The sequence below is a fragment of the Ruditapes philippinarum genome, unplaced genomic scaffold (assembly GCF_026571515.1).
Source record: "Ruditapes philippinarum isolate M1 unplaced genomic scaffold, ASM2657151v2 ctg1540_1_1_1_1, whole genome shotgun sequence".
Lineage (NCBI taxonomy): Eukaryota > Metazoa > Mollusca > Bivalvia > Venerida > Veneridae > Ruditapes > Ruditapes philippinarum.
Genome location: NW_026858447.1, coordinates 75,984 through 95,241, shown reverse-complemented (window position 1 = coordinate 95,241; position 19,258 = coordinate 75,984). Strand labels below are relative to the sequence as shown.

The following is a 19,258-nucleotide window of genomic DNA, read 5'->3' as shown; positions in this document are numbered from 1 at the left end:
TTATTTACTGTATTGATTTGCTACATACGAAGTTTGTTGAATGTTTATTTCCTTTATCTTTGTGTTTACTGCTTATGCATAGAGGCATTGAGACATTTAAACTGTATTTACTATTTTATATCCATCAACGGTATCCATATTGAGAAAAGATTAACTTGTCTAAATGCAAAGCATGTCACCATTCTAGCTGTTAAAAGCGATATAATATATTTGTACAAAATAACCAAGTTAAATGACGCAATAAGTAAGCAACGGTTTTTAGATATTTGTACAAGCTTTGTATACAACAAAACGGCCAGTTTCAAACCGATTAAGAACATGGAAAAAAGGGAATAAATTTCATTGGATAGAGTTGAACAATGACAGAAAATAAAAGATGAAAGTTGCCTCCACAGTTTGATTAAGTTTGCTCACGAAAGATATTGACACGCGCAACATCTCCTCTTGCACGAAACAAGACTAAATTTTTAATCCAAAGTTTTGATCGTAAGTTCCACCAGTAAATACAGTAAGAATATACTATACCGATGCATCATTCCTGTAAATAGTTATTTGAATATGTGAATGCAGCATTGGAGTCAATTAGTGCTTCTTCAGTTATATAAAAGCCACGATGTTTTCATAGGTTAAACTTTATTGTTATTCAATTTCTTAGGGTGGAAATATATATATTTTAAAAGCACTGTAAACGAAACTCAAGCCAAAGAAATACAAATTTTAAATATAATTGAAAATGTTCGACATGTCTTGTATTCAAACTACCAGAACTTTAGCTTTTAATTATTTATGATAGATGAAAATCCTTTCCACTGGTGTTAGCGGAAGATTTGTGTAACGTATAAAGATAGAGACCAAATACATCAAAAATCTTCAGTCCAGATATCATTTAAGACCTGAGCGTTACCGACACATGCTCAATACAATTTATAGAAATTTTCATTGGTCACGTGTATTTGTGATTACCTTTTCGAAGCGAAATATATAATTGAGTACAGTTATGGCAAATTTACATTTGGATGTGCTTAGGTAATACATTAATATTAAATTTATTAGATTAGAAAAGCAACCGTAAACATGTTCATGTTTGAATGTAGAATTCTCCTTATGCCAGTGATTGGGGCATGAACAGTAGCTTGCACTTTCCAATACTGTCCATGAACAAGCTCAATCAAACCGAGCCTGCAACATTTTCAATTTTGCCGTGTTTGTGTTTGCTTTAGGGAGTCTGGTTTTCTCTATTTTAGTGCCACTTTAATTAATACAACTTGAAATTAATAAACAATCAATGTTAAGTTTCATAATCTTAAATCACTTAGGTGAACTGAAGGGGACTATTTCATAATGATATCAAAACAGCGTGGATTTTCTCAATCTATAGCAATAGCCTTTTCATCTACAAAAACTGCAATATTAAAAGAAAAATATTACTTCACCGGGAAAGCTTTTTTAATTTTGTTTGATTCTTTTTTTAGGTTTCAATTCACACCGACACTATGACAACTCTGAATGCTAATTTATGGAATGCATGGAAATATAATTTTAACACTTATATAATTACTCAACAGCCAGTCGTTTTTGAAAATGATAAAATATTTAATTTACATACTTTACAATATGAACATGAGCTTATCTGTTTAAGTAATTGCTTAATGATCGAGTTACTTCATATCGCTGCATCTCTAGTTAATGATGCTATGAAATTAGACGAATTAATAACACATTAATCAATCTATTGCACTCGTGATTATTTGATAACATGCAGGACATACTGTTCGATAATTTTCTATATTTTATTAAAACAGACGGATTACAATCCCGACACGGGACTAATTTTTTACGCACTATCGTTTTACTGTTCATAAGCACAAGTTGTAGTTCTTTAACCTTTCGTCACAAGATTTGAAATACTTCTTTTTGTGACATTTAAATTCATTTTAAATATATACTATTTCATTCAGGCCTGGTTTAAGTAAACAAAAACAATAGTGTTATACTTTTGACATTTGTGTCATAATGTCATTTGTATAAATATCTGAAAAGGTGATCCGTCGGAAGAATTAATAACAACACAATTAACTCGGATGAAACAGTGCAACATCCCTTACGAATCTCACAGACTTATGTCGTATCTACTTCTCTTTCTATATAATATCATATATGAATATTAGGAATGGGATATCTCTGCACATAAAATACATTAACATTAATCTTTTATACAGTGAGACATTGATGACAACATAAAATCTTATGTCAAAGGATGATTATTTTATCCTAACGTTATAACAACAGTTCAACAAAGGGAAATTTTGATATCGAACCGTACACATCTATGTATATAATTCAAATCGATTCGATTTAAGAGTGTTACCGTTTTGAGTCAATTGGTAAAAAAAATAAGAAGACTTTAGGTAGACTGAATTATGGATTCGAACTTCACGTCATAAATTTCTGCTAGCACAAAAGATTTTTGGAACTTTATACATTGCAGTTGCAATCTATAATACAGATATAATAAGCATCCTATAATAAAAATAACTGACAATGCACTTTATAACTGTCTTTGCTAGATTAAATTATAATATATCAACTTATAAATCCTATATTTGAAAAGGTACAGCGTAAAAGCTATGTATATCATATGTTTTATCTTTTTTATTTGTTTCGTTATTAGAATGAAATACAATATGGGACAAAGTTAATTGTTTCAGTAATTATGCAATTTATTGTAATACGTTTAATGCTCAGAAAGCGTATGTAGATAAAGTACCAATATTCAAAATAATTTAATATCAAAACGTATCAAGTAAGTTGATAGTAATTTCCACCAGCTCAACTGAAGTCTTTACGCGTCTAAAATACCACACCGCCGTGCAATAAAACACCATACCGTACAATAAAACACCATACCGTGCAATGAAACACGATATCGTGCAATAAAACATCATACAGTGCAATAAAACACCAGACTGTGCAATAAAACACCATACAGTGCAATAAAACACCAGACTGTGCAATAAAAGTCAATATTTTTTATGTTTACCTTCACGAATATCAGCAGGACTGGTGTCAAGTGCTATGTGACAGCTCTTTACAATTGTCCAAAAGTTTAGCTAAATGCTATTATAATGTTCTGTTTTTTTAAGAACATTAATTTAGTTTTGAATATTTCATATTTAAGTTTATTTTTCTATGTTTTTAAGGGATCCCGACAAGATTTTGCTGCAGTTTAAGAGCGCTTCAACATGAAACAGAATATCTACTTCATCAGGGCGATCATTAAGCACATCTTTATCGTATTAATCAGTATTAAAAGATAATTAATACATCTCAAACATCCATCTTTATCAGATTCTAACGAAATGAAAGCTGACAGAGGAAATTCATTCTGCTGAACTGAATCAAAATTATCATTCTTTAGTTGTGTACAGCAAGTAGCAGAGATAATTTCTGATTTGAAGGAAGCCAAAATAATAAAATACCTTACCAAGTTACAATATCTCTTTCCAAGTTTTCGCAATAAAGTAAATTCCAGCATTATATATTTTCAACTTCAAATAGGTTTTTTAGGATTATATTTAGTTTAATTTCAATATCAAAAGTGTAAACAAATTTAAAATGTAATGATATATATATCATATGCATCGGATCATAATAGCTGAGTTAAAACATATTCATTTCCAAAAGATGTGCATAATAAGGTTATTTCATTAACTAGAACTTGACGACCGCTTGGTTTGCTTGGCAAGAATGCTATAACTCCTGTAGGAAGGTACCAATGCAATGGCCTTTTATTATTGGTCCTTTATTAATGGCCCTTTATTATTTTATTATGGTCCTTTATAATTGTTCCTTTATTATTGGTCATTTGTTATAAGCAGTCTCGTATTTTATCAAAATGCTAAAGACTCGTCACATTCCTTCTATTCCTTTTTCAAATTGTTTTTCAAGATACACAGCAAATTGTTTCAAAAGAAATTCTGTGAAAAACAGAAAATAAGAAAATTTTTCAAGTAGGACAAACTATTATGTTCCCGAAAAAACCAATTAACTTATAGATAAAAAATATTCCAGCAAAAATACTATACAGCAGTGTTTGCTTATAAATCCATTACGTTTACAATAGAGACAGTATAGGTTTATCATTGTGTGTAATATCATGTACCAAATACACACATAAAGAGGTCTAACAGACCTTATATCCCGTCACTAAAGAAATAAACTCATTATTAATTCACGCAGTACCACGCTGTAAAGGAACAAATTGTTACATCAATGTCAGTTAACAGAAGGAAAGTGTGATAACTAAACAGATCTGCATTTAAAGAAACGGGATCAAAGTATATTTATATCAATGTCAAAAAATGAAAGATGTCAATGTTTTAATTCATTACCTTACTGAAAAATGAATCGTTACAAAAATCCCTTGGTTTAATATATTAACTTCTTTGAGAATGAATATACGTTAATACACTTGTTGCATGATGGAAGCAATATTAATACATCTCACTCAACATAAATCAAAAGTAAAAACGTCGATTTGAAATATATGGTGACTGTGGAAGGCACCGACTGATAAACTCAATCAATTTCAATAAAATCATTTGAATAGATAAACACTTTCTTCTAATTTGCCATTAATTTAATTCTACTTTATATCTATGGCTACATTTGAACTTGTTACAAAGAATCTCAGTTTACATTTATGGGCATTTTCTATTTCCAAGGTTTGTCTTTGTTTCCTTTATAAAAGAATACGTAAATCGCATGTTTAATCTGCCCAAATCGTGTGCTTATAGTTAACGAGTTTAATTATCAAATTAGAAAAAACAATCTCAAATATTATGTAAAATGATGATGATGATGATTATGATGATGGATGATGTTGATATAAATAATAATAATAATAATAATAATAATAAATAATAATAATAATAATAATAATAATAAAACAATATATTTGTACATACCACTCTGTTGACCATATGAAAAGGTGTCACTTCGAACATAAGTGTAAAGATCCAAAGTAAAAATAAACAACGCATTTTTGTTTTTTGTTATGTCAATTCTATCCAACAAAATAATGAAAAACAGTCAACCCATATAATATAATATGTTCTAGTAATCAAAATTTATAACTAAATCTAAACTACACGAATCAGCTATCCCTTCTATAACATCTACTACAGTATTTATACCACAGACAAACTATATTTCTCTATACCGTTTCCTATAAAAGATATTTAGAGTTTGCAAACCAATAGGAAAGTATATTATTGGGAATTGATTTCTGTTAAAGGGCAATTTTACGTTCAACTTTTTCATTCTTTTCGTCCATATTCGCGGCGTTGCCTTTTATAATAAAAAAAAACTTGATTTCAATACTAGTTATGTCAATATAGGTAATTAGTTGTTTGTTGAAAAAATATTCAATTTATTACTCTGTTCAAATCTTAATAGTAAATGCAAATAGTAAATATATTTATATGTATACCTAAAAATCAATTTCTTTTCATACAAAATAAACATCTGAACTTGCTTTTGAAAGGTTTTATACATAAACACTTGAACATAATGTACGAGGCTTGAGTAAAATATAAAGAAACATCATCGGCATTGGTTTGAAAGTTGTGATCAAATTATTTTTTTATTTTTATCATAGCATAAAATCACATGCACGTGTAATTTTTATATATTTGTTAGCTTTATCTAAACCAGTATCTTCGTGGTTGATACTTTGTCTACATAAATATTAGTAAGAAAGGTAAATATACTAAAGACTTTTTTTCGTAAATGAGAACATCATTATATTATAATGTTTGTAAGTTGCTCTACTACATCGGCTTGAATATTTATTTTTTCCTTTTGCATCGTATTAACATTAAAATCATGAAAAGCAAAATTTGAACATATGAAATACAATTATATTTGTTTTTGCATTCAAAAAAATCTAAAAACATGCAATGAAATTTTAAACATGCAATGAAATTCGAAAGAGTTAGCTTATACGGGTCAAAGTATTATCATGCTGGGCTAATGTAACGAGCATGAGATATTCTATATATGAGTATTGTTCCTTGTAACTGACATAATATCTGCATTTGGTAAAGTTATAGCTAAAACACAAAACGATAATTGTACGATAATAAACTTTTCAATAATGTATTGTTTTCGACATTATCGTGTTTGTTGTAAGTATGTGACTAGTTATTGTAACCTCTTCCACTCGATTATAAAAAATGACCAAACCACTTCTTACCATTACAGACGTTATCATCTCACAGGTTAATTTGATTGGAAAATGAACATACGAAATTAACCATGCATAACAATCAGATTGATCATACTCCTTCCTTTTTCTGTGAAATAAATAGTCTTGATCTTTTAAAAAACGAAAGTCTTTGCTGTATTAATTTGAATAATCTTTTATCTTATACTTAATTTGATTAGGTAATAATTGAAAAGCAACGTACATACTACATACTAAAACAAAAATTCTAACACTATCGGATATTTTTCTATCTAAACAAAGAAGGCCCGAAGCGTGCATTATTCTACAACAATGCACTCGCCGTTCTTATTATCTCCCTGTGTATTTTCACATTGAGGGTGCCATTTTGTTTGAAAAATCTTATAAATAAAAACAATTTTTTGCCGAATTTTGTTGTGAAAACTATCTAGAATGAAAGAAAATGGTCTAACTACGAAAATGAATCCGAACACCAATATCTTTAATTCAGTCGTTAACGCTGTACAGACGTTTAAAGTGTTGTTTACGTGACGTCACAATGTAGCGCCAAACAGCACGTGCAAAACAATCAAATCAAGTACGCTATTTTAATGTCGCAAACGAGTGAAGTTTTACATTTTTTTCACTTTTAATAATTTGTATTTCGCCTGAAAAATTACAGAGTGAAATAAAATAATGAAAGTTGTATCAACGTTTTCAAAATTCGTTATTCTCAAAATGTTTCTACACACGGTAGATTTAACGACAGTTTTTTTCAACCCACTGGAACAGCCTTTAAAGAACGTTCTTATTGGAAACTCTGGGGCGAAAACAAATCTAACCAACAAACATAAAGTCCACCTTAAAAATAATAATTATATTTATTCTTGACGTGTTAGAATGGAAATAGATATTGATTCTTCGTACATTATTGTATAATAATGCATGTTTTTCGTTCAAATGCTTTGTAATTAATCACTCAGGCCTATCGGCCTTCGTGATTATATTACTACGCATTTGAACTCAAACCGTGCATTGTTGTAGAACAATGCACTCAGAATTGATATCTATTTCCTAAACATACTTTTTGTCTATACCGTGTGAAATGTAAGATTATAAAAAACTCTTATTATTAGTCAGTCATACGAAATTCGACAGCTTTAAATGTTATATCCAACACCTGAACATTTTTGGGTTGGATTAATGGTCCTTCGAATATTCTATCAACAAGAGTGCATAAAACAATGAATCATTAACCTTACAAAGAAATGAGCAATGACCAATAAACAAGCAATTCTTAATTTTACAAAGATATCCAATAGGCAATTTATAGTTCAATTGATACATGAGGCATTTGTCAAAGCTGAAGTTGACGAATATGCCTGAAGAAAGTACAGGATCTTCTATCACAATGTCAGACACCTAAATTAACCGGACAGATACCTACCCTGTTCATGTTACAATTAATCTGACAATAAAACGTGCCAGGTAAAGTGATCGAGTTAAACGGTAAATTTGTCTAAATGTGTATAAAAAACTAATCGTATACTTTTATAAAATTGTGGCTGCTATCGTTTCAAATTTGTGCCGTGTCGTTTTTTGCTCCGCGTAGCGCGACGCTAATACAACAAAGTGAAGACTTTGTCGTATATTCGCTCCGCTAGGCGCAAGGTGAAAATACGAAAATACGACAGTCACTTGTCGTATTATGGTGTTTTCGCCTCCTCCCACCCCAAGGATCGTAAATACAACTTAGCACAAATCAGCCGTCATAGACAGCAGAAAATCTTTCATTTTTTGAAATTAAAATATGTCTACATATTTATATTTGACTTAGCTGAAGTCTTAAAATACTTCAATGATGAAAATTATGTTTGTTTATAATAAAGAAGTGATAACGATTGAATAATAATAATAAAAAAAACAAAAGCAAGAAAGATTACAACAAAATCCAGCCAAAAAATACCATTATAAATTGAGATGCCGTCACTTAATACATGGAAATTTAATCAAACCGTTTGAAATTACTGTTGTTTATGTTATTTTAATTTGAAGATCGTACTATACACGATATGAAAATATTCTTTAAATCGCATCCGCAGTAAGTATAAACATATCCAATACAAAGATAATATGAAACCCTTATTCAAAGTATTAGGGTTTTATGTAACAGATAAAATACAATATTTTAACAGTTCTGTTACACAGAAAGCAACGGAGATGGTTTGTAGCCTTATTTAATCAGAACACAAGTACATCAGTACGCATTGTAAAGTTTGAAAACATATCCAAATAAAATTCATTTAAAGCTTATGTATATTGTATATTTCTAGTATGTCGGTCTTGAATATTTTAATTACTATATTGCATAACAGTGCGGATATTTGAACTTCTTCAGGTCGGTATATCTTCAATAATGATATTTCCCACTTACATGTAATTGCAAGAGAGGGCTTTTTGGAGGATTTTCGCGCTATTTGTTAGTACAATTTTGTATAAAATAAAGCAAGTTTAATCAAAACTTACTTACCAGGCTTTCTTTTGATCAACGTGCTACTCGTAATACTTCTCACAGCAGATCAAAGAGGAAAAGAACATTGCAAAAATAACTTAATTTGAGATAGCCAACCCTCAATTTTACTCAATTTTAAAAAGGGAGGAATAAGGTATACAGGGTGATGAATGTGACAGTCCTAAACTAATCTAAAACCTTTTCTCCTAAAGAAATGCCGCAAGTATATTTTACCTAGTTATGTCACGGAAAGGCATTAAAACCAATCCAGACATCTCACAACATTTTTTCTTCATAAATGAAGTTATTTCACTATACTTTTCCCACAGGAATATCATATCATACTTGAACGTATTAGGGGGCAAACTTCAAGCGATGCTTTCAGTTTTCCTTTTACAGACACACGTTGATAATAATTAAGTTTCGCAATTGAATTGAATTTTTTTTCAAAAACCATCTTTAATTGTCTGTTCATTCAACTTTTAGCAAACAGCAAAATAAATTTTCACCCCATTTGTAACAGATATAACAGCTGTTTTGCAGAATGTCATCAATATACAACTAACAAAACAAGATAGATATCCAAAAAAAAAAAAATTAATTAATTAATTAATTAATAAATAACAGAAGGGTTTGTAAATGAAGTTCACATCATGTTTTGTCTAACTTATTTATGTATTTATCGATTTGACAGATAATTCTCATTTGATATATGATGCCAAAAGATCTTCAAGATTAAAATAAATTTCTACTCCTACGAAAAATAACTTATGTTACATCCTTGATAGAAGTTTTGGTTTTGTCATATAACAGTGTCTTTGTAAATTTAAAAGCAGTACGCCTGGTAACTATGTTTATGAACGTTTATAAATGTCATTAGGATTAAAACACCACCCACACGTACATGTAAAATGTGGCACTTTGATCTATGAAGTGGATTGTACAGATCACTGTCTTAATATCTGGATTATATAAACATTTATCTTTTACATAAAACGTCTGTAAAGCATCATAATTAACTGGAAGACAAGAAATTGTAAACAATTGAACCAGAAGGATCAATGACAATGTATGTAAATACCTAAAGTTTTGAATTTTTAAATGTTTGCAGATTTTCAGAGAACATAGCTTGTTAATCATTTATAACACAGTTGATATTAATCAATAACATTTTTTTTTCAGACTTTCAACATTCTGTTACATTTATTATCTCATAATTTCAATCTGATTTCGAACAAGTAATATATCTACTTAGATAGTTGAATTTTCTCGAGATATGCAATAATTGATTTAAAATGCTATTAATTAGAATTTTGATAGTCTAATCTTCTTTTCCATTACGAATGTAGTAAAAAATATTATCTGCGATAGTTTTGCAATATACCTCAACATCTACTTATGTCATTAATGTTTACATTTGAATCTCAATATTTCTTTATCATAAAATGCAATTAGGAGTCTAAACCTTTTTATGTTTTATAAATGGGGCTAACATGATCTCAACCTTTGCCAGTTTTATATTACACGAGTGGATAGAAGGGTTTATGTCAACAAAACTTCAAACACTGCAGTGCATGATTAAAATGAAAATATATATTTATTTGATTATGTTCTCAAAGCAAATTAGTTTGATTAAAATCCATAAAACAGATTTAAGTGACACGGATTTCCATATGACCTTGCATGTCTACAATGTCCTTTAATTCTAAACGTTTCGGGGCGGATACTAGATGAAACTATAAGAAAAAAAACTGCATATGAATATGATAAAGAATTAATTTGTATTTTAAATTTCTGAATAATTCATGCAAGAAATCTATGCCATACCAAAAGAATCAAATTGAAATTTGGCATTAATTTAACAGCAACAACGTTCAAACGCATTTGATTTTGTAACTATGGAATAATTCAATGACTTTACGTGAACCGGATGTATTTAACGCTTATTTTGAATAATGCACTAATTGCGTTTTCTATCATGTTTAAAAAGAAACATTACACTGCTTTAAGTGTCTACTATAAATAGATCTTAAAAAAAATATAAACGATTTTTACAATATAAATGTTAAGCAAATATCAAGATAATGGTGAACTAATTACAAAACATTTTTATGTACATATGTAATACATGCTTTTCTCCACAATATCTTGATTTATTTCTTAATCAATCCATACTTACAATTCTTTTCCAGACCTTATATGCATTCATCTCTTTCCAAATCATAAGTAATATCCATAAATATACATATCTGCACATTTTCTATTAGTATCTCTGTCAAAATAGTGTTATACTACATAACAGCCTATTCCTTTGATAAGATGAATTAAACAACACTAGTATTTCATAATCTATATTCATCGGTGCTTATGCAATAAATCATAAATAGCAAAAGACGATGTTAACAACGTTAAATGATAGTAAACGTTTAGCAAAAACACATGTCTTATTTCATAGCGCATTATTTCAATATAGATGTTTTACAAACTACTACAAAAAATCTTAAAAAACCGTTTTTATAAACATATTCAATAGAGCGATAATATGACACAATTATCTAAAGTGAGAGGCTTTCAAGTTGACAAATATATGTACAACATTTGCTATTACATTATTTATACAGAGAAATATTGATAACATAGTAATATTTGTCCAAACTACACAAACGAAAATGTTAGTAGGCCTATATCTAAATAACGTATTTACACTGTGTGAATCCCGTAACACTGAGTAAAATAACAGGAATTATGCAATGGTAACTCCGAACCTGTGCAATATTTTGTCTAATATTTGTCCTTGAATATGTCTTTTTTATATAAAAATACAATATGACTTATTCGACATGAATTCATTTGGACAATCATACATGTATAAAGAACTTGTTTTAGTAAAAACGAAGGTATCTTGTCCACTACATAACCTAAAAAAGTGGAATAGTGAACTTAAAATAAAATTTATTTACTATATTTATTTGCTAAAATGATGTTAACATACGAAGTTAGTTGAATTTCTATTTTGTTTTATCTGTTACGTTACTGCTTACGCATTGAGGCATTGAGACATTTAAACTTTATTTAGATTTTATACCCCTCAACGGTATCCATATTGAGAAAGGATTAAATTGTCTAAATGCAAAGCATGTCACCATACTAGCAATCAAAAGCGATATAAAATATATTTACATAATAAGTAAGCAAGCAACCAACGGGTTTTAGATATAATGTATAACAAGAGTTGTATTCAATACAAACTCCAGTATCGAATCGATTAAGATCATGGAAATAGGGACTACGTGTCATGTGACATTTGTTGTTGGATAGGGTTGATCTTTTGGGACTAATGACAATAGAAAATAATAAATAAAAGTTGCAGACACGGTTTGAATAAGTTTGTTTACGAAAGACATTGGAATATGCAACATCCCCTCCTGCACGATACAAGACTTAATTTATAATCCGAAGATTTGATCGCAAGTTACTTCTGTAAATACATGAACAATATACTATACCAATGCATCATTCATGTAAATAGTTAAATCCATTAACAATATACTTTACCAATGCATCATTCATGTAAATAGTTAAATACATTAACAATATACTATACCAATGCATCATTCATGTAAATAGTTAAACACATTAACAATATACTATACCAATGCATCATTCATGTAAATAGTTATTCAGTTATAAATAAAAGCCATGATGTTTTCATAGGTTATACTTTATAATTTAATCAATTTATTAGGGTGGAAATATATAAATTTGAAAAGCACAAATGTTAAACATAAATCAAAACGTTTAAAATGTATTGTATTCAAACTACCAGACCTTTTTGCTTTTTTCATTTATGGTAGATAAAATCACTTCCACTGGTGTTATGTTGAGCAGAAGATTTGTGAAAAATTTAAACCCATTACATCTAAAAACTTCAATCCAGAGATTATTTACACATTGAGCGTTACCGATACATTTTCAATGAAATTTATAGAATTCGCTTTGGTCACGTGTATTATTGATTACTTTTTCGAGGCAAAATATGAAATTGAATACAGTTATGGCAAATTATCAAGTCATTGCGACTGTTACCTTTACACTAACCATTTAGACTTGGATGGGCTTAGGTAATACATTATTATTCAATTTATTACTTATAAGAGTCGAAACATATAGATATTTGAAAAGCAACCACAAACATATTCATGACTAAATTAAGCCTTCGCTAGGGGGCATGGCCTTGCACATTCCAGTACTGTACCTGAACAGGCTCAATCAAACCGAGTCTTCAACATTTTCAATTTTGCCGTGTTGGGCTTTCTTTAGGGATTCTGTTTTTTTTCTATTTTAGTGTCACTCTTATTAATACAACTTTAAATTAAATAAGCGGGCAATGTTAAGTTTAATAATTACTTTTAAATATAATTTAATGACTTAGATGAACCGAAATAGACGATTTTATAATGATACATAATTATATATGAAAATATCGGTTGCATAAAATGGATTTTGATTATTCTTAACAATAATTATGTGCATAACACATCTACGAAAACTGCAACATTAAAAGAAAAAAATATTAGTTCACTTCGAATGCTTTTTTTGGTTTGTTTGATTTTTTTTAGGTTCCAATTCACACCGACACTATTAAAACTCTGAATGCTTATTTATGGAATGCATGGAAATATTGTTATAACACATTTAATCATTTAACAGCCAGTCGTTTTCGAAAATGATAAAATATTTCATTTACATACTTTTCAATACGAACATGAGCTTATCCGTTTAAGTAATTGCATAATGATCGAGTTACTTCCTATCGCTGCATCACTAGTTAATGATTTTATTAAATTAGACGAATTAATAACACATTAATCAATCTATTGCACTGGTGATAGTTTGATAACAAGCAGCACATACTGTTCCATAATATTCTACATTATATTAAACAGACGGATTACAATCCCATCAACGGACTATTTTCTTTACTATTTATACGCACAATTTCGTTAATTTTTGTGACAAGATTACAAATACTTCTTTGTGTGACATTAAAATTCATTTTTAAAACTTTTATTTCATGCAGGCCTGGTTTAAGTAAACATAAACCAATAGTGTTATACTTTTATTATTTGTATTATTATGGAATTTGTATTACTATGTGGTAAAGGGTGACTCCTCGGAAATCACAAACAAAATAACATGAGAAATGCACACTCGGATGAATAAAGTGCAACACCCTCAAGAATCTCACGGACTTTGGTCCGTATACTTCCCTTTCTAGATAATATTATATATGATAATTAGGAATGCGATATCCCTGCCCATAAATTAAATATAAACATCTAAAAATTAAATTAATCTTTCATACAGTCAGACATTTATAACAATATAAAAAACTTATGTCAAAGGATGATAATTTAGTCCTAACGTTATAAAAAAGTCCATTAAAGGGTAATTTTGAATTACGATTTGATATCGGACACGTACACATCTATGTACATAATTCAAATTTGTTCAATATATGTGTGTTACCGTTACGGCTTAATTGGTAATTTAAAGACAAGAAGACATTAGGTAAACTGAAATTATGAGTTCGAACTTCACGTCATAGATTTCATCATTTCTGCTGGCTCCAAAAAAAGTTTTGGAACTTTATACATTGCAGTGGCAGTCTATAATACAGTTATCACAGGGTACATTTCACTCTTTTCCACAATTAAGATCTGAGTTAACCATATACATCGTAATTATCAATACGATGCCCTTCTTTCTTAATTGTACGTTTTTAGTAGGACAATAATGATAGTAAATATAAGTATATTGATATGCTTTAATATAGACTTTTTATATTTCTAAGTAAAATTTAAATAAGATATAGATATAATTTGCCTCTTCAAAATGATTCAAAATAACTGACCATGTACTTTTTATCTGTCTTTGCTAGATTAAATCATAATATCATATCAATTTTTAACTTATTTATTTCTTTCGTTATAAGAATAAAGTATAATATGGGACATATTGAATTGATTCAGTAATTCTGCAATTTTGTATAAAGTTTTATGCTATGAAAGCCTATGCAGTCAAAATACCAATAATCAAAATAATTCAAGTATGAAAACGTATCACGTTAGTTGGTCGTAATTTAATCAGTTCAAGCGATACCAAACTGTGCAATAAAACACCAGAATGTGCAACAAAATCATATGTTACTAAGTTACAATATATTTTATCTTTACTTTCACGAGTCACAGCAGGTGTCAAGTGCTATGTGACAGCTCTTTGCAATTGTCCCAAAGTTTATCTCAATGTTGTTATAATTTTCTGATCCTTTAAGAAGATTGATTAACTTAGTTTTGATTATTTCATATTTAAGTTTACTTTTTCCATGCTTTTAAGAGCTCTCAACATTTTGGATTTTGTTGCTGTTTTAGAGCGATTAAACGTGATACAGAATATCTACTTCATCGGGGCGATCCTTAAGCACATATTTATCTTATTAATCAGTATCAAAGATAATTAATACATCTCAAACATCCATCTTTATCAGATTCTAACGAAATGAAAGCTGACAGAGGAAATTTATTCTGCTGAACTGAATCAAAATTATCATTCTTTAGTTGTGTACAGCAAGTAGCAGAGATAATTTCTGATTTGAGAGAAGCAAAAGTAATAAAATACATTACCATGTTACAATATCTCTCTCCAAGTTTTCGCAATAAAATAAATTCCAGCATTATATACTTACAACTTCGAATAGGTTTCCCAAGGATTATATTTAGTTTAATTTCAATATCAACAGTGTAAACAAATTCAAATTGTAATGATATATATTCCATATGCATCGGATTATAATTGCTGAGTTAAAACGTATTCATTTCAAAAATATGTAAAGAATAAGAATATTTCATTAACTAGAACTTGATTCCCACTGGTTTGCTAGGCCAGGATCCAAAATATCACACCTGGGGCAAGGTACCACAATACAATATTATTATTGTACATTTATAATTGGTCCTTTATTATCGATCATTTATTATTGATCCTTTACATGTATTTGTAAAAATTCGTGTATTGTTTATAATGTTAGCCAAAATTTTGTCATATTCTTTTTATTTCTTTTTTTATTCCATTACCCGATATACACGCCTTTTTCACCCCCTTTTTGTTGTCTCAAATGGTGAAAAAATGCCTTATTTAAGCCCCCAACACTTGTTTTTGTTTGAGAAATGTTGTTTAAAAAGTGACCAATTTTCAGCGCGCCTCCAACCAAAAGATACACCAGGGGGTTGCCAGAAGGGGGATGTGCCCACTTCTGTTTGGGGGGGGGGTTGAAGGGGGCGGCAGTTCCCCACATCGCCAAGAAATTTTTTGTACTTGTGAGAGGCTAAAAATGACCCAAGAACGATCATAAGGTACCGTGTAACCAACGATGAAAAGCATTTGACTCTATCTCAATCCATTGAGATGTTGCAGCACTTTGAAATCAATTTTGATGGGAAAAAATCAACGCAAAATAGTGATTTTGGGCAATTTTGAGATGTCCCATCATTGCCATGGTAACAAGAAATGTAAGCCTGTGCATGTGGTTACAAAGGCAATGGTCCAGTCAACATTTGTACCAAGTTTGATCAGTATTGAAGCAGTTTTGATAGTTTTATAGCAATTTGAACTTGTAACGGGAGATTTTTCAATGAAAATAGCCATTTTGCACCAAATGCTCATGAAGTAATGTGTTAATGTAAAAAAATCAAAATAAATCTACAAAACAACAATCTTTCTTCAAATAAATATGTTAGGCCATGTTTAAACATGAAAAACGCGATTTTGGGTCATTTTCCGTTAACCCAATACCCGATATACACGCCTTTAACGCCTTTTTCACCTCTTTTTGTTGTCTCAAATTATGAAAGAATGCCTTATTTAGGCCCCCCAACACAGATGTGCCCCCTTCTGTTTGGGGGTGGTTGAAGGGGGGCGGCAGTCCCCCTCATCGCCAAGAAAATTTTGTACTTGTGAGAGGCTAAAAATGACCCCTGATCGATCATAAGGTAACGAGTAACCAACGGTGAAAAGCATTTGACTCTATCTCAATCCATTGAGAAGTTGCAGCACTTTGAAATCAATTTTGATGGAAAAAATCAACGCAAAATAGTGATTTTTGGCAATTTTGATATGTCCCATCGTTGCCATGGTAACAGAAAATTTACGTCTGTGTATGTTTTTACAACGGCAATGGTCCAGTCAACATTTGTGCCAAGTTTGATTAGTATTGAAGCAGGTTTGATAGTTTTATAGCAATTTGAACTTGTAACGGTTTTTTTTCAATGAAAAACAGCCATTTTTCACAATATGCTCATGAAGTAATGGGTTAAATTGTTTTAATGCTACACTGTACATTATATAGTTTGAATTCTAAAAAGAATTCTGTATTTAAATCAATTTTCAACCATGACAAACTATTATGCTTTGTTCCCAAAAGAAACAATTAAGTTACAGATAAAAATACTCCAGCAAAATTGCTACACAGCAGTGTTTGCTTATAAATCCATTACGTTTACGATAGAGACAGTAAAAGTGTATCATCGTTTGTACTGTAACGTACCAAATACCCCCATAAAGTGGTCTAACAGACTTAATATGCCGTCACTAAAGAAATAAACTCATTATTAATTCACAAAGTACCACGCTGTAAAGGCACAAATTGTTACATCAACGTCAGTTAACAGAAGGAAATTGTGATAGATAAACAGATCTTGATTTAAAGATCTGTGTGTCAATGTCAAAAAATGAAAGATGTCAATGTTTTAATTCATTATCTTACTAAAAACAAAATCGTTACAAAAAAAACATTTGGTTTAATATATAAACTTCTTTGAGAATGAATATACGTTAATACATTTGTTGCATTATGGAAGCAATATTAATACATCTAACTGAACATAAATCAAAAGTTAAAACACCGATTTGAAAATTATGATGACAGTGGAAGGCACCGACTGATAAACTCAAACAATTTCAATAAAATCATTTGAATAGATACGCACTTTCTTCTTATCTGCCGTTGATTTAATTTTACTTCATATCTATGGTTACATTTGAACTTGTTACAAATAATCTCAGTTTAGATCTATGTGCATTTGTCAAGGTTTGTCTTTTTTTTCTTTATAAAAGAACATATAAATCACGCTTGGTTAATCTGCTCAAATCGTGTGCTTATAGTTAAAAGATTTATCCGTCGACTTAAATTATCAAATGAGAAAAGAAACTAAAATATTATGTAAAAGAATAATAACAAAAAAGAAAAATATATTATATTTGTACATACCACTCTGTTGACCATATGAAAAGGTGTCACTTCCAACATAAGTGAAAATATCCAAAGCAAAACAAAACAGTGCATTTTTGCTATGTCAATTATACGAGCGTATACAACACTCTAATATAAACATTCAATCCATATAATAATATGTTCTAGTAATCAAGATTTATAACTAAATCTACACTACACGAATCAACTATCGCTTCTATAATATCTACTCCAGTATTTATACCACAGACAAACTATAGTTTCTCTATACCGTTTCCTATAAAAGATATTTAAAGTTTGCTATCAACCAATAGGAAAATATATTTTATGGGAATTGATTTCTGTTAAAGGGCACTTTTACGTTCAACTTTTTCATTCTTTTCGTCCATATTCGCGGTGATTCCTTTTATAAAAATAACTTGACTTCAATACTAGTTATGTCAATATAGGTAATTAGTTGTTTGTTGAAAAAATATCCAATTTATTACTCTGTTCAAATCTTAATAGTAAATGCAAATAAAATATTTTTTATATGTTTATCTAAAAATCAATTTCTTTTCATACAAAATAAACATCTGAACTTGCTTTTAAAATATTCTATACATAAATACTTGAACATAATGTACGGGGCTAGAGTAAAATATAAAGAAACATCATTGGCTTTGGTTTGAAAGTAGTGATCAAATTATTTTTTATATAATTTATCATAGCTCGTGTAATGTTTTATTTATATACATGCATCTATTAGCTTTAATATTCAAATTAGTATTTTCAAAATGTACAAAATATTATAAAATCGACTCATTATAAAGTTACACTAAAAGGAGAAGAATTTTATAAGACTTAGTCTTTCGTTCTCATCCTTTTCTTTGAATATATTATATATTTGTATTCTGATTGTATTGTATTATGTATATCATGTAAATATTCGGGAAATAAATATGTTTAAACTAAATTAGTATTTTCAAATGTTTGATTCATTTGTCCACGTTAATACTGACTAATGATGGTATTACGAAATTAGGCAGCTTCGATCCCAAAGTAATATTCAAACACCTGAACTTTTTGGGTGGATTTTTGATCCTTCAAATCAAATAATAAGAAAAATGTGTATAATACATTGAATCATTCATCTCACAAAGAAATGAGCAATGACCAATGAATAAACGATTCTGAATTTTACAAAGATATTAAATTGGCATTTTATAATTTA

At 29.5% G+C, this 19,258-nt stretch overlaps 1 protein-coding gene across 7 annotated transcripts in view; it reads right to left on the bottom strand.

Annotated features, from left to right (window-relative positions):
- Window positions 1–19,258, bottom strand: part of LOC132753192 (CCN family member 2-like) — a 107,858-nt gene that overhangs the window by 14,597 nt on the left and 74,003 nt on the right. The window contains exon 1 of one of the 7 annotated variants that reach the window (XM_060743632.1): window positions 4,968–5,101. The exons of the other annotated variants lie outside the window; for them this stretch is intronic. Within the exon in view, the coding sequence (XP_060599615.1) occupies window positions 4,968–5,042 (75 nt within the window). The 5' untranslated portion in view covers window positions 5,043–5,101. Of the gene's footprint in view, window positions 1–4,967; window positions 5,102–19,258 lie in introns of those variants that run through there. 7 annotated transcript variants of the gene reach the window in all.